The sequence below is a fragment of the Balaenoptera physalus genome (genome assembly GCF_965194825.1).
Source record: "Balaenoptera physalus genome assembly, chromosome: 3".
In the NCBI taxonomy this organism is placed as follows: domain Eukaryota; kingdom Metazoa; phylum Chordata; class Mammalia; order Artiodactyla; family Balaenopteridae; genus Balaenoptera; species Balaenoptera physalus.
The window spans coordinates 135,827,269-135,841,249 of record NC_138890.1 but is presented as its reverse complement, the minus strand read 5'-3'; the positions used below and the strand labels follow the sequence as shown (position 1 = coordinate 135,841,249).

Below are 13,981 nucleotides of genomic sequence, written 5' to 3'. Positions count from 1 at the left end.
AGGTCTCCCCTGAAAATCATTAAGTCAATAGAAGAATGTGTACTCTGAGATGAAAGCTTACATGCATGTTAAGGGCCATTTCGTTTCAGGATCTGCTATCTCAACCTCTTTCATTTAAGAAATCTATTTTCCAACAAACCTTTCTATACATAAAACATCCATCTCCCACACACAATCCTAAATTTAAATGGATATTCCTGCCTCTCTTCAACAACCTTTTTTTTTTTTTCCCCTAAGATTTAAGCCACCATCTAAGCTTCTGGTTTCGATGCTGCTTTACAAATGAGGCTGGATTCACAAGAAGCAGAATTAGGGGTGATTTTTAGTGAGAATTTCATTCAAACTTATCATTTTCAGAAGAGAATAGCAAGGCCCAGATTATAAAATATTTTGCCCAACATTATTCAAGTAAACAGCAGGGCCTAAATCAGAACCTGCCTTTGCAATCCACAAATCTGCCTGCCTTTATGGCATTGATTTTTAGACTCTCAAAGGACTAGTACCGAAAAACTGTCTCTTCCTTAAAACATGACCAAACCCCAGTAATCTATTTTCATTCCTTCGTTAATAACCATATTCCTATTTCATATTCCATGTCTAGATTGCTAGGTTTTGTTCTTTCTTCCCATGACAGCAATTATTTTCTCCTATCTCTAATAAGTAAAATAATGGTATACTGATCTTTCCCTCCTGCCAGCAAAGCTGAGAGCCCCTTCTTGTACTTTTCATGTGAGCTCATTAAAATGAACATTTTTAAAATTCTAAATCTGTTAAAAGTTTTATCAAAGTTCTACATTAGCTTACTTCCCCCCCCCAACACACACACATGCAAAATTCAGTTTGTGATCCTTTCAAATTAAAAGTTTAGACAGGAAATTAGATGATGAAATTCAGCGAAATGAACAGGCACTTTAATTCCTCTTGCCCGGCACCAGCAACAGAAAGTAGCATTTGGGAACATAATGGACATAACGGGAGTCACTGGGCAGTAAAACTTCTGGCTTATCTTTTCCTCTAGGTTGAATTCATGTGATGGGGTGGAAAAACAGGATAACAATATAGCAAATTTTCCACACTGTTGCCTACAATTGTTGGGGAAATGTTAAGGCAGAGATTACAGGACCAATGGCATAGCACTGTGTTTTTTTGTTTTTTTTTTTTTTAAACATTAATCATAGGCTAAAGTGAATTATGCATTTATAAAAAATAAAAGCAAAAAAAATTCTAATATTAACGATTTTGTGATAACCCAACTATAACTAATAGTTTGTATTCTGAACCTGTACCAGATAAAGCTGAAGAATGGTAGTTGAAATGTCCCAGTTAACCTACCATTGTCACTGTTAACAAATAAAACAAGACTAGAGAGCATTCAAATATAATGAAGCATATTTTGTTAAAAAATTTTTCTACCTCCACAGCAATGACAGAAAAAAAGGAACCACAATTTTTAAAAGATAAAGACTAAAGGGAAAAGGTAGTATTTTAATCATGGAGTATAAAATAATAAGATGAATGCATGCTTCCTCGCCCACTGGTCAGAACCCAGAATCATATTGTGACTTATCAATGTAATTTTTAGTGACCAGCTGACAATTTGAGTGTATTTGCCTTCCATTTTGTTGAAAGCGAAGAACTGAAAATGACTTAACTGGTCATATTAGAGTTGTTCACTTCCTCAACACCATATTTTGAATTTTTCCTTTGTTTTGTGCCCTGCAGGTTTTTATATCTGAGGCCAATGCACCATGAAAAGACTCAGAAGTGAGAGCAGTGGCTTCTCTCTTAACTGGAAGTAGGGTAGTTGTGAAAGCGGGGGTGATAGAAGAATTTATATAGATGGACACTGATTTCCTTAACAATCATCTCAATGCTAGCATACCTCTTAGAATGTCTCTGTGTATCCCAGGGGCAGGTATTACCAATTCCAACCCACTGATTGGAGCTCTGTTCATGCATTCATTCACTCCAAAAATATTCTCTGAGCTCCTGCAACATGTCAGGCACTTATCTAGGTACTGGAGGTACAACAGTGAACGAAACAAGTAAGACTCCCTGCCTTCATGGACCTTCCAAGTCAGAGTACACAATCTGTGAAATGTGTGATTGGTGCTATAGCCAGAGCTGCCTGAGCCTCCTGGAGTCTGGACAAAGCTCTCTCTTCTCCCCAACCCAAAGAACCATATACCTATTCAGTTAATGCATAGTTATTGAGCACCAACTACACGCCAGAGCCCTAGCTAAACTCAAAGGAATACAGAGGACACAGACTGATTCTCCAATATACAATAAGCATAAAGCCTTTCATTCAGATTCACTTTGCATAATATTCTAAGTCAATGTTTAAATAAACTTGAGTTCTACAAAGCAAAGACCAAATGGTCACCAGGGTCAATTATATTCTTCTCTATATACATAATATTAATCTATTTGCTCTGCTTAAAATCTAAAACACAATTGTGTCCCCAAAATTATATTGCATGTAAGTAAACCATATCCTTGATAGTGACTGCATTCTAAAATAATTTTTAATCCTTGACAAAAACAAGTTATTTTCCCTATCAAGACAAAAGTACTAGTCCTAAGGACTAAACACTAAACATTTGTCAAGAAATCAAAGTCAGGACTTCTCTGGTGGTCCAATGGTTAAGACTCCATGCTCCCAATGCAGTGGGCCCGGGTTCTATCCCTGGTCAGGGAACTAGATCCCACATGCCGGAACTAAGATCCCGCCTGCTGCAACTAAGACCCGGCACAGACAAATAAATAAATAAATATTAAAAAAAGAAGAAGAAGAAAAACAGAAAAAACTTAAAAAAAAAAAAAAAAGAAAACAAAGTCAACCATCCGTGAAAAGAGACAACGTAAAAATACGCATTTCCTAGGGTGGAAATTTCCATCAACCAGACACACTCTTGTTAAGGACCACCATGTCATTTATATTGGGAAATATTAAACATTCTAAGTTCCTAAGTTAAATGATTCTACACGTTTATCAAGAACAGAGCCCCTCCACCTAACCACACAGCTACAATTGATAATAACCAAACAAAGCTTTCCAAAAGGCCTTTGTAAAGAATGATCCCCATGTAACTAGTCAATTTTCTACTGCCTCTTTTTTGTGTTGCCTTTTAAATCAGGATATCTACAGTCAAGAAATGAGAAATATTATACTTCATAAATAAAGTTGAGTTAACAGAGAATATATAATTAGAATTTCTTCTCCTCTCGTGATAGTAGACTTGCAGTTATAGCCACTATTTCATACCGTTAAGCCTTGAAAGTGAAGGCAGCTAGCAGAGTGAGAAGGGGCATCTACAGCAAACAGAGCACGCCCTGAAAGCTGAACTCTTAACTCCGCTTTCAACTGCACAACAGCCTAACCAAGAGAACAACCTGCAATAGACTATATTGTTTATTAACACTGTAACCCAAATGAAGAAAAATGCTCTCTAAGGCTCCATCTAGATCAAAATATCCCAAGTCAAAAAAAAAAATTTCTGAAACTTCAGCAAGCCATATTGAATTTAGATAGTCCTTTGCCTGACCTCAAAATACGGTACAAAGTTATAATGAAAAGATATAATATAGATTATGTCATAAATGCATAAAGGATACTATAGCCTCTAAATAGGGTATAGTCTGTGAATTCTGGGTAAAGCCAGAAAATATCAGCCCCAGATTTAGGTTAATTATAAATTTTAAAAAATATATCAATCACCAATGATAAGATAAATTGGCATCATGTACCCCTAATAAGATGCAATGAGGATACGATGTCACCTCCATAATAGTCCTGCCAAAATTTTTTAACATGAGTCTAATAATGATGGAACAGTTACACAGGTCTAAACTGAAACACGTTCTGCAAAATAACTGGCCTGGCCCTTTCAGAAATGTCTTTGAATAAAAGACAAAAAAAAAAAGAAAAGAAAATATTAAGAAACTACTCTAAATTCAACAAAGTCATATTGAACATCTATTGCCTGGAGGGTAGTAAAGTGTGTTGAGTAAGGGTTTAGAATTCAGCATAAATCCACTCAAATTCTAGCTCCAAATCCTGTCTCCACCATGTGGAAAATACATTTAAGCACACTATGCCCCTGTTGTCTCTCTACCAAATGAGGATAATAATAGCGCCTTCTTCACAAGATTGTAGAGAATTAAATGATTTCACCTATAAAGGCCTTAGCACACTTAGTAAGTGCTCAGTAAATGTCAGTGGTGATAAATAATGATGTTGGTGGTAAAGAGCCATCAGATGCTGAGGGTAAAGGGAGAAACAGAATGACAGGGTCATCGCCCTCGGTGAGCTTACAATTAGAGGGAAATTAACAGGAAATTCTAAGACTGTGAAATACAGGTACTTTGGCTGGTGAAAGACTCTAGAGTGCAAAGAAAGGGACACCTTAGAAAGAACATTTAATCCAGGTATTGGAGGTCATGGAGGGCTTCCCAGAAGAGGTGACAGCTCACCATTCCAGGATGAGAGGATAGCACGTACAAAGTGCTGGAAGTACAAAAGAGAACAGACCAAGGGCTGAAGACAGATGAGTATGCCTGGAATACACAATGCTGGAGGTGGAAGAGGAGCTAGAGAGAGAAGGCTAAATGGACAAGCAGGGCCAACCCATGCAGGGCACCTTATAAACTTTGTTAAGGATTCTGGGCTTTAACTTAAGAGCAATGGGAGGCTACTGAGACGTTTACAGCATAAGCAGATATGCATTTCACAGTTATGCTGATTACAGAAGGGAGAAGTGGACTGAGAGGGGGCAAGATTGGAAAGGGATGACCAGCTAGGAGGAGACCGTTAGGGTTTTCCAGGCAAAAAATGGTGGTGCTAGAACCTGGGTAATAGCAGCAAAGAGGAGAAATGACTAGGATGGGAGAAGTCCAAACCTGGGGACCGATAAGATGATGAGGCCGGGGAGAGCTGAGGACTGAGTTCAGCTCCTGGCGCGGCCGCTGGATGGGCTGCTGCACCACGGAGAAAGGAAGCAGGGGCCATGAGCGGGTTTGGGGTGGAAACAGAGTGGGGTCAGTCTGGGTCAGACTCAGCGTGAAGGGCCACCCGAGTGGAGCTGTGCTGGAGTCACAAAGGTCTGCAACAGACAAGCCTTGATGGTGAGACGAAAGGATACATTCTACATTCCCCAGAATAAAACACCTAAACCAAACAGATTTTATCTTGTTCTTATATGGGCTCCAATTTCAAAAGATGACTAAAAAAAAAAAAAAAAAAAAAAAAAAAGCATGGCATTCCTGTCAATCTCACACATTTCATGGTGTAACTCTCTTACTGTATAAACAGAGGGTAGGATGGATATTTGTGGCTCTCAACAAGTTCATTAAACCTCAAACTTTAAATCCCCCTGCCAGGAAAGTTAGCAACATTAGCCAGATATTCTTGCTCTACTTGAGCACATTATTTTGTTTATTAAAGAAAGCAAGCAATCATCAACTCTCACCTCCTAGATTATAAAGCATATAACCTTCCACTTACACCCTTCAAAATAAAATTGTCAAAATACAAACGTACACTAACCACATGTGTCTGTGCACAAAAGTACATATAATACGCTGATATTTGTAAATAAAATACTAGATTTGATCTTGGCCCATAAAGCCTCAGTTATCCATCCAACCAGAAGGCGGACTTGTCACAAACACAGGATCACTCTTGTTGCCCCACTAGGTGCTCATTCACCATGTGCACTGGCAATGGCTACCGGAAATGCCGACTCTCCTCCACACCTTCCTCAGGGTGTACCGCCCTGTCTGAAGCCGAGGCGCAGATCAATTTGCCTTAGCTTATTTCCTCATGAGACAGCAAACTGTCCCCCAATGTCCATTCTCTTCTCCCCGTTAGGAACAGAACCCCCAGAGTCTTAGCTCCTCACCAGAGCCCCCATGTCCAAGCCTCTCCTGCAGTGACACAGTCATGTGACTCAACTTCCGGGACTTGGGAGGTGAGGGGAAGTGTGTAGAACTTCCAGGTCACACCCAGAAAGGGAACTGCCCGGCCTCCGTTCCTCTTTCCCGAACGACTAACAGACACGGGAGTGGTGAGCTGTCTTCAACCTGCACAGGAGCAGAATAAACTAGGCAATGGAAGAACATGCTAGAAGGTGCCCGAGTCCCTAAAGGACTCATGGAGCAAAGGGCTAGATTCCAAACTGACTACCAGCTTAGAATCTGATATGAAATAGAAACTTAACTCTGCTTAAGCCACTGTTATTTTGATCTTCACTAAAACAGCCAAACCAATAACTTAATTCATTTGCGTTCCATTAAGGTCTCCAATTATGCTGAATTTCTTCAATTAACGTGTGCCTCCTTTTGTCTTGGAGCTTTTCATTTCTGTATTAGGACTACAGACATCTCAGCATCCCACACAATTTACAATAAATATTTAAGCTGGAGCCTTCAAGGAGCACAAAAAAACAGGGACAGTCAACACCACTCCTCTCCACATGGTCATGTATTAAAGCTGCTCTTTAGTTTGTTCCCAGAGCAAAGACTTGCAGAGCCCATAGGCAGGACTCCCAGTCTATCTGACACATATTTAACCTTGGTGTTTTACTGACAATAACATCCTAAACCCGGCATCAGGACTTGCCTACCTTGCTTTCCTTTCCCTCCAGGAATGATGACAGATTTTACTGCGTCCTCTATACTTTCTTCTTTGGTGCCTGTGGTACGCAGCACGCTGCTTCCCTTCCCCTCCTGCATGAGATGTCCATGTCCTAATACTCAAAACCCATGACTATGTTACCTTACGCGGCAAAAAGGGGGCGTCACAGGTGTGATTAAGTTAAGGATCTTGAGATGGGAATGGGAAGGGTGGCCTGGATTATCCAGGTGTGCCCAATTTAATCACTAGGGTCCTTATAAAGAGAGAGAGAGGATTATTAGATGTGCTGGAGAAGACGTGATGACAGAAACAGAGATGTGACAAATGGAGAAGCTGAGGTGATGCCACTGCTAGAAGGGGGCCAAGAGCAAAGGAATACAGGCAGCCGCCAAAGGTAAGGATCAGACTGTCCTCTAGAGCCTCCAGAAAGAACGCAGCCCTGCCAACATCTTGGTTTTAGCCCAGCAAGACCCACTTCAGACTTCTGACCTTCAGAATGATAAGAGAATAAATATATGTTGCTTTAAGCTACTAAATTTGTGGTAATTTGTCTCAGCAGCAAAAGGAAACAAATACAGTGTCCTTACAAGTAGCACTATATGTTGTAAAAACTCAAAGTTTAGGGCAGGATTTGTTCAGACTTAAAGAGCTAGATTAAAATAAGTTATAATAGTATACAATATTACTAATAGTATTATTAATAATGATATACAACTGTTGTGCCATTTATTCTAATAGGTAGCCCTCTCCGCCCCCTCCTTAAAAAAAAAAAGTCACAGAAGTTGAATATGGGGCTTCCCTGGTGCCGCAGTGGTTGAGAATCTGCCTGCCAATGCAGGGGACACGGGTTCGAGCCCTGGTCTGGGAAGATCCCGCATGCCGCGGAGCAACTAGGCCCGTGAGCCACAATTACTGAGCCTGCGCGTCTGGAGCCTGTGCTCCGCAACAAGAGAGGCCGCGATAATGAGAGGCCCGCGCACCGCGATGAAGAGTGGCCCCCGCTTGCCGCAACTAGAGAAAGCCCTCGCACAGAAACGAAGACCCAACACAGCCATTAATTAATTAATTAATTAATTAATTAAATAGATAGATAGATAAATAAATAAACCCAAAGTTTAAAAAAAAAAATTTTTATAAAAAAGAAGTTGAATATGAGCATTGTGTGGCAGGTACAAGCAAATGTTACAGCTAGATGAAAGGATAATCACTACCCACCACTGAATGCATCTGTATCTCAGGATGAATCTATATGCCATTTTCACAAACGCTGTTATTGTTCTAAAGGATGTATGTTTTCTCTGCTAGTAAAACAGCATTTTTCTGCAAAGTCCAAAGAAGAAGTTAAAGAGTTTTTAAAGCTCTTATTATTAACCAAAATCACTAGCCACACACAATATTTTACTGCTATTATTTAGTTCAGATCTCATTCATCACTAGATCGACTTTTAGTTCACGCAGGGGTTGGGTACGGAGAGGCAACAATCAGCCCATAGGGTCCGTGTGCTTCAAACAGTACCATCCTGGAGGAGGCAACATTAACGGGCCCGGCTTCATTCATCTCGGCCTCCGAGCTTTCAGTTTTGACCAAAGGGGTTCGCACTCCAACAAGGAAGGTGGCCAGATGCTCAAATGACCACTCCAACCCTCACCCCGCTTCTAGCCACCACCAGCTGGTTGTCCACCACGGTGCTCTGGCTCTGATAACAGTAACAGTAACAGTAACAGTTCCCAACTCAGAGACGTCTGGGAACAACTGCAAGTCCCTTTGAGGGCATTTACCCTGACATCCCAAAGGGAAGTCCTAAACTATGCCCTAGCATACCCTCTAGCCCAGAGTTAATGCACACCTGACTGCCAAAGGTTCATTTCAAGATCACTTTCTCAAGTATGGCCTGTTGCCATTGCTCGAATTTCAAAAAAACCATAGACCCACAATTGTGATGTAAACTCCTGGCCTGGACTTACTTCCCCTTCTTCTTCCCGACCAGAACCCAGTGAATGTTGTTTAATACCCAAAATAGTCTAGATTCACATAACAGGTCTTCTTTTGTTTCAAAAACTAAATTACCTCTTTGTGAGACGTCACGGTATCACATTTGAGAGAACACACACTCTGTCCTGTGCTACATGGCACAGGAAAGGGAGTTATCTCCTCAGAGCAGATGCTTCATCTAAAGACCTTTTTCTGTTTTGCTCTGTTTCAATTTGTCCTAGCATTTGGGTTTGGGAGCAGCTATCACTCCATCACTGATAGTGCGTAAGTTTCTCTACCCACGCCTTAAGATCCCTGCCTAGAAAACTGAGGTAGGCTTTGTTTTCTTCAGCTTCCTGAGTTAAGGCACTCTAAACAAGCATCATTTCCTTTCGATGTCTAGAGAAAGCTCTGTCCCCTCCAAACACTGGAAAGAAAAGTGGATGTCATGCAAAGGACAGCCTTTGTTTTCTCTGAGTAATGGTTTTTATTAAACTGTTTAATATTTAAGGTTCAGTATGCACTCACCTGCATACAACACATTTACTTTTTTTTTTTTTTTTAATAAATTTCTTTATTTTATTTATTTATTTTTGGCTGTGTTGGGTCTTTGTTGCTGCGAGCAGGCTTTTCTCTAGTTGCGGCGAGCAGGGGCTACTCTTTGTTGCGGTGCGCAGGCTTCTCATTGTGGCGGCTTCTCCTGTTGCAGACAATAGGCTCTAGGTGTGCAGGCTTCAGCAGTTAAGGCACGCGGGCTCAGTAGTTGTGGCTCGTGGGCTCTACAGCGCAGGCTCAGTAGTTGTGGCGCACGGACTTAGTTGCTCCGTGGCATGTGGAATCTTCCCAGACCAGGGCTCGAAGCCATGTCCCTTGCATTGGCAGGCGGATTCTTAACCACTGTGCCACCAGGGAAGCCCAACACATTTACTTTTATACCTTGGAAGTTTTCAGCGTGTCTGTCCTGTATACATTCCATTTTGGTCTTGTCTCATTTCAGATTACGGATCCCAAATATGTAAGAAGTACGGCTTTTTTCTCCTTAGTTAAGTGCTTAATCAGCTGCTTTTTAGCAACGTTAGAGGCATATAGAAATAAAAGTCATGTCAACTACCTATCACCATCATCTCAGACATTCACCCATAATCTTTAGTTTCCTCCTCTACTTTGTTTTACTTAAAACTTAGCATTTCTTTTCAACAGGTACTACTAAGTTTTTCATGTGTGTTTATGTTCTTTATTTACAATTCACAAGATTTTTTTTTTCTCCTCCCTGTTTTAGTCTGCTTGGGCTGCTATAACAAATTATGATAGAATGGGTGGCTTAAATGACAGATATTTCTCACAGTTTTAGAGTTAGAAGTCCGAGATCAGGGTGCCAGCACAGTTGGGTTCTGGTAAGAGCTCTTTCCCTGGCTCATGGAAGGCTGCCTTCCTGATTCACAGCACAGGGAAAGAGAGAGAGCAAACCCTCTGATGTCTCTTCTAAGGGCTAATCGCCTCACAAGGACCCCACCCCCTCACGACTGTATCTAAACCTAATTTCCTCCCAAAGGCCCCATCTCCAAACACCATCACACTGCGGGTTAGGGCTTCGACACGTAAATTCCGGGTAGGAGGACAAATCTCTCCACAGCGCTCTCCTTTAGGGACAATTTTCATCTGCCTTGGAATCAGTCCACAGCAAGAGCTTCTTCATTAAATAAGCAGAGACGAGCACCTGCACGATCCCAGGCGCAGGCTAAGTGCTAGGTAATCGAGGATGACCAAGCACCATCCCTGACATCAACAGTCCCGGTGTTCTCAGGTTCTAGTGGTAAATACACTGTTGTCCTGACCCCCCGTGGTGTCCACACTCAGATCTCCCGTCTAGAGAAGCACAGCCAGCCGACAGCCTCGAGCGGCCACAGCTGCAGGCGTTCGTGCTGAGGCGGTACTTCTGCTGGGCTGCTGCCAGCCAGTGCCCGGGCACTCGGAGGTCCTGGAGTCGGGCCTTTCCTGCGCATCATGGGGCCCCTCAAACAGGCAGCTTTGCTCAAGGAGGTCCCGCCAGCCCACGCAAGACTTTCGCGGAACCGCACTGCAGCGTAAAGCTCCTCCTCCCTGGTCGTCCTCCTTCCCGCTCTCCTTCCACAGGACTCAGGCACACAGCATGGTCTGAAGGCTCTCCCTACTCCCTCCTGTTCCCTCCTCCTCATCCTTCACTGACATTTCTCTAATTTTTCTCCGGCACTCCTAATTCCAATTTGGCGTCTGCTTCCCAGAGGACCCCCCACCATCAACAACAACAACAAAAATACTAACAAAGTAACTTCAGATAAACAACAGAAAACATGTCTAGCCCCAAGTAATCTATTCATCTAACTGGGGATAAATTTCACCCAATTTTGTTTTGAGATGGCAAATATCATATACAAAATCCAGCATCTTGAGGGAAAACTTAAAATACATAAAAAGATACTCAGCTGAGACAAGCAGCTAACACAAGTGAGAAAAAGAATAAAGAAAATGTGCTTTTTTTAAGTTCAAACTAAGGCAAAACTGAAAACGGTGTTCACACCAATGTAACTGAACAGATGGCTACTGAGCACCTACCGTGTGCCAGATGCTGTGGAAGATACAAGGACAAGCACAGCTAGGCAGTCTGTGGTCATATCCGCTACTCAGAGCTCTTGCTCCATTCATTCTAAACAATTTCCTTAAACTTCTTGTGCACACATATTCACACTCCTCTGTGCAAGGTGGATGAGAAACAAAATCACCTTAAGTCTTTTTAAACCCTTCCACAGAAAATAATTTGGTCTTCAAAAGTAAACATCATTCCATTTCCTGTTCACTCTCAGAATCCCCTCCCTAGGCCTTCAAAGGTAAAAAGTCAAGATACTTTGTCACTGAGTCTTTACATTAGAAAAGTTCCTTAATGGTCATCTACATAGACACACCCCTATATTTCTGAATTACGAAATGGGCTGGCTCATGGCACTGGAGTCAACTGACAGACTCCTGTAAAAAAAGAAAAAAAATTCCAAAACACACTAACATTTTCTATATTGTTGTGTTGTGAAGTATATCATACACACAAAAAAGTATATGAAGCAAATATGTTGTTTAAAGAGTAACTATATAGCCAACACCACGTGCCCACCATTCAAGTTAAGAAGCAGAACATCACTAAAACTTTTAAAGCCTTTTCCTCGCCTCCACTTTCCTAGAGCAGAATTTCTCAGCCTCAGCCCTGCTGACATTCTGGGCCAGATAACTGCTAAGTGCTTACCCAGTGTATTTATTGCTGGATGTTTAGCAACACCCTGGCCTCCGCCCAGTGGACGCCAGTAGCATGCCACCACCACCCTCAGGAGAAGCAACCAGAAACGTCTCCAGCCATTGCCACATAGCCCCTGGAGGGCAAAATCGTCCCCCGTAGAGAACTGCTGCCCTAGAGGTAACGACATCTGAATTTTTACATTTCTTTATAATTTATCTGTCTACTTATGTAACCTTAAAAGAATGTATTGCTTAGTGTTGCCGTTTTCAAACTTTGTAGAAATCAAATCATACTGCATGTATTTTCCTGTGATTTGTTCTTTAATCAACATTCTATTTGTAAAATGTAACCACTGTGTATTATAGCTGTAGTTCATATAGATTACTTTTAGTTTATAATGTTTGCTGCTGTATGGTATCCTATGAAATTAATTAAAATGCCACAATTTATTAATCCAATCTATTACTGATGGACATTTGCATTATTTCTAATATTTTCCTTTTATGAATACTTCTGCTGGAACTTTCCCTGCACAGGTCTTCTTATAATTACACAACAATTTCTCTGAAGTACACACCTAGGAGTAGATTTGCTCGGGTCATAGAACTTTCTGTTACTCAACTTTATTACTTTCCAAAGTGGCTGTATAAATTTACACTCCCACCAGCAGAGGAGGACAATTCCCGTAGCTCCATACACTCTCCAGTACTCAGTTCTTCATTTATATTTTCATGACACTTGGTACCGAAAAAATATACATTGCTTACCGTGTAAATGCCAATTCTACAGACAGCAAATGAGATCTGGATACATTCAGACATTCTCTACAAGATTAAAATAAGAGATTACAACTAAATGTTTGTCCCATAGAACTGACTTCTCCCCTCTTGTCTTGCTTCTCTCTCTAAAGAGAATCTGTTGTCTTTTGACACCTGCTTTATGAGCAAGTGGCTTAATTTTTTTCCTTCTCTCTGCTTTTTCTAGGCCAGCTCAAATAAAACAGAGATAATAAGGTGTGTAGCATAGTGCTTTATCATGGGACTATAAAGCAGATACTTCAATCTCTAATTCAATAGCATAATTTAAGGAATGTGATTTATTGTATTGGTTTGATTTCATTTCTTTAAATCCTGCTCTAATATCTAATTTTCAGTGATTAATTCTTTGACTGCTAGAAGTAGTTTTATAAGCACTTATTTTTTTTTAGTTCAATTCTTACTAGATCATAAATGTCTGCAATGCTTACAGAAAAGTAACCTTTGTAAAAAAAAAAAAAAAAAAGTAAAAGCTCGTGCTTATATACTAAAAGTTTTGAATGGGCTGAATTTAAAGAGAAGACTGAGGTCCTTGGTCTCAGAATATCAATGACTCAAAGTAGAGTTCACAACTTCTCATTCCCAAATCAAGTTCAGAATCCTAAAACTCATTTCCACTCACAATACCACGTATACCAAACACAGGTATTGATTTATTGTCTTTTCTTTAACTGGAGGAATATTTTTAGAACATTAAATCAGTATGTAGTCAAAAGAACTCTAACTTTATACAGTCCAACACTGTTATTATGGTTTACTGTTGGCAAGCAAAAGCTTCTCCGTGAAGTTTATAATGCCCAAATCTGGCAATCATGGAAGCTGCACCAAGGAAGCAGAGACACAAGATCCCCGATTCCCATGGTAGCCAAAAGGCTTCCAAAGAGATGTTCTTTTGGAAGAGAAGTCCAAAAACTCATATCAGACTGATTCTGCAAAATGATCCAGCCTCTTCAGATGCCATAAGAAACTAATTCTGTATGATTAAAGGAATTGGTAAGGAAAATATTGAAAGCCAAGGCTACTGCATGGACATTCCAAATTAAAAATTACAGCAATGGAAAAACCAAACTCATGAGATAATTTGTTGTGCAAAGTTCTTAAACTCTAAACTTTCAAAAAGTTCCAGGTGCTACTGTTCAAATGAATGGCTGACGATTTAATATTGGGGATCATTTCTATTATTAAGGTATCATTACCACCATGGCACTATTGGGTTTCTTTATTCTGCATAAAATACACTACTGGAAACACCCCAGGGCAAGGCCACTGGCCTCCTCAGAGCTGAATGACAGAAT

General features: G+C 40.7%; 1 protein-coding gene across 6 annotated transcripts in view; it reads right to left on the bottom strand.

The window, feature by feature from the left end:
* ARL15 (ARF like GTPase 15) overlaps positions 1–13,981 on the bottom strand; it is a 420,722-nt gene that overhangs the window by 373,801 nt on the left and 32,940 nt on the right. For 4 of the 6 annotated variants that reach the window (XM_082455935.1, XM_082455936.1, XM_082455937.1 and 1 more), the window contains exon 2: positions 12,639–12,695. The exons of the other annotated variants lie outside the window; for them this stretch is intronic. In XM_082455935.1, coding sequence (XP_082312061.1) covers positions 12,639–12,695 — 57 coding nt within the window. The remainder of the gene's footprint in view (positions 1–12,638; positions 12,696–13,981) is intronic. 6 annotated transcript variants of the gene reach the window in all.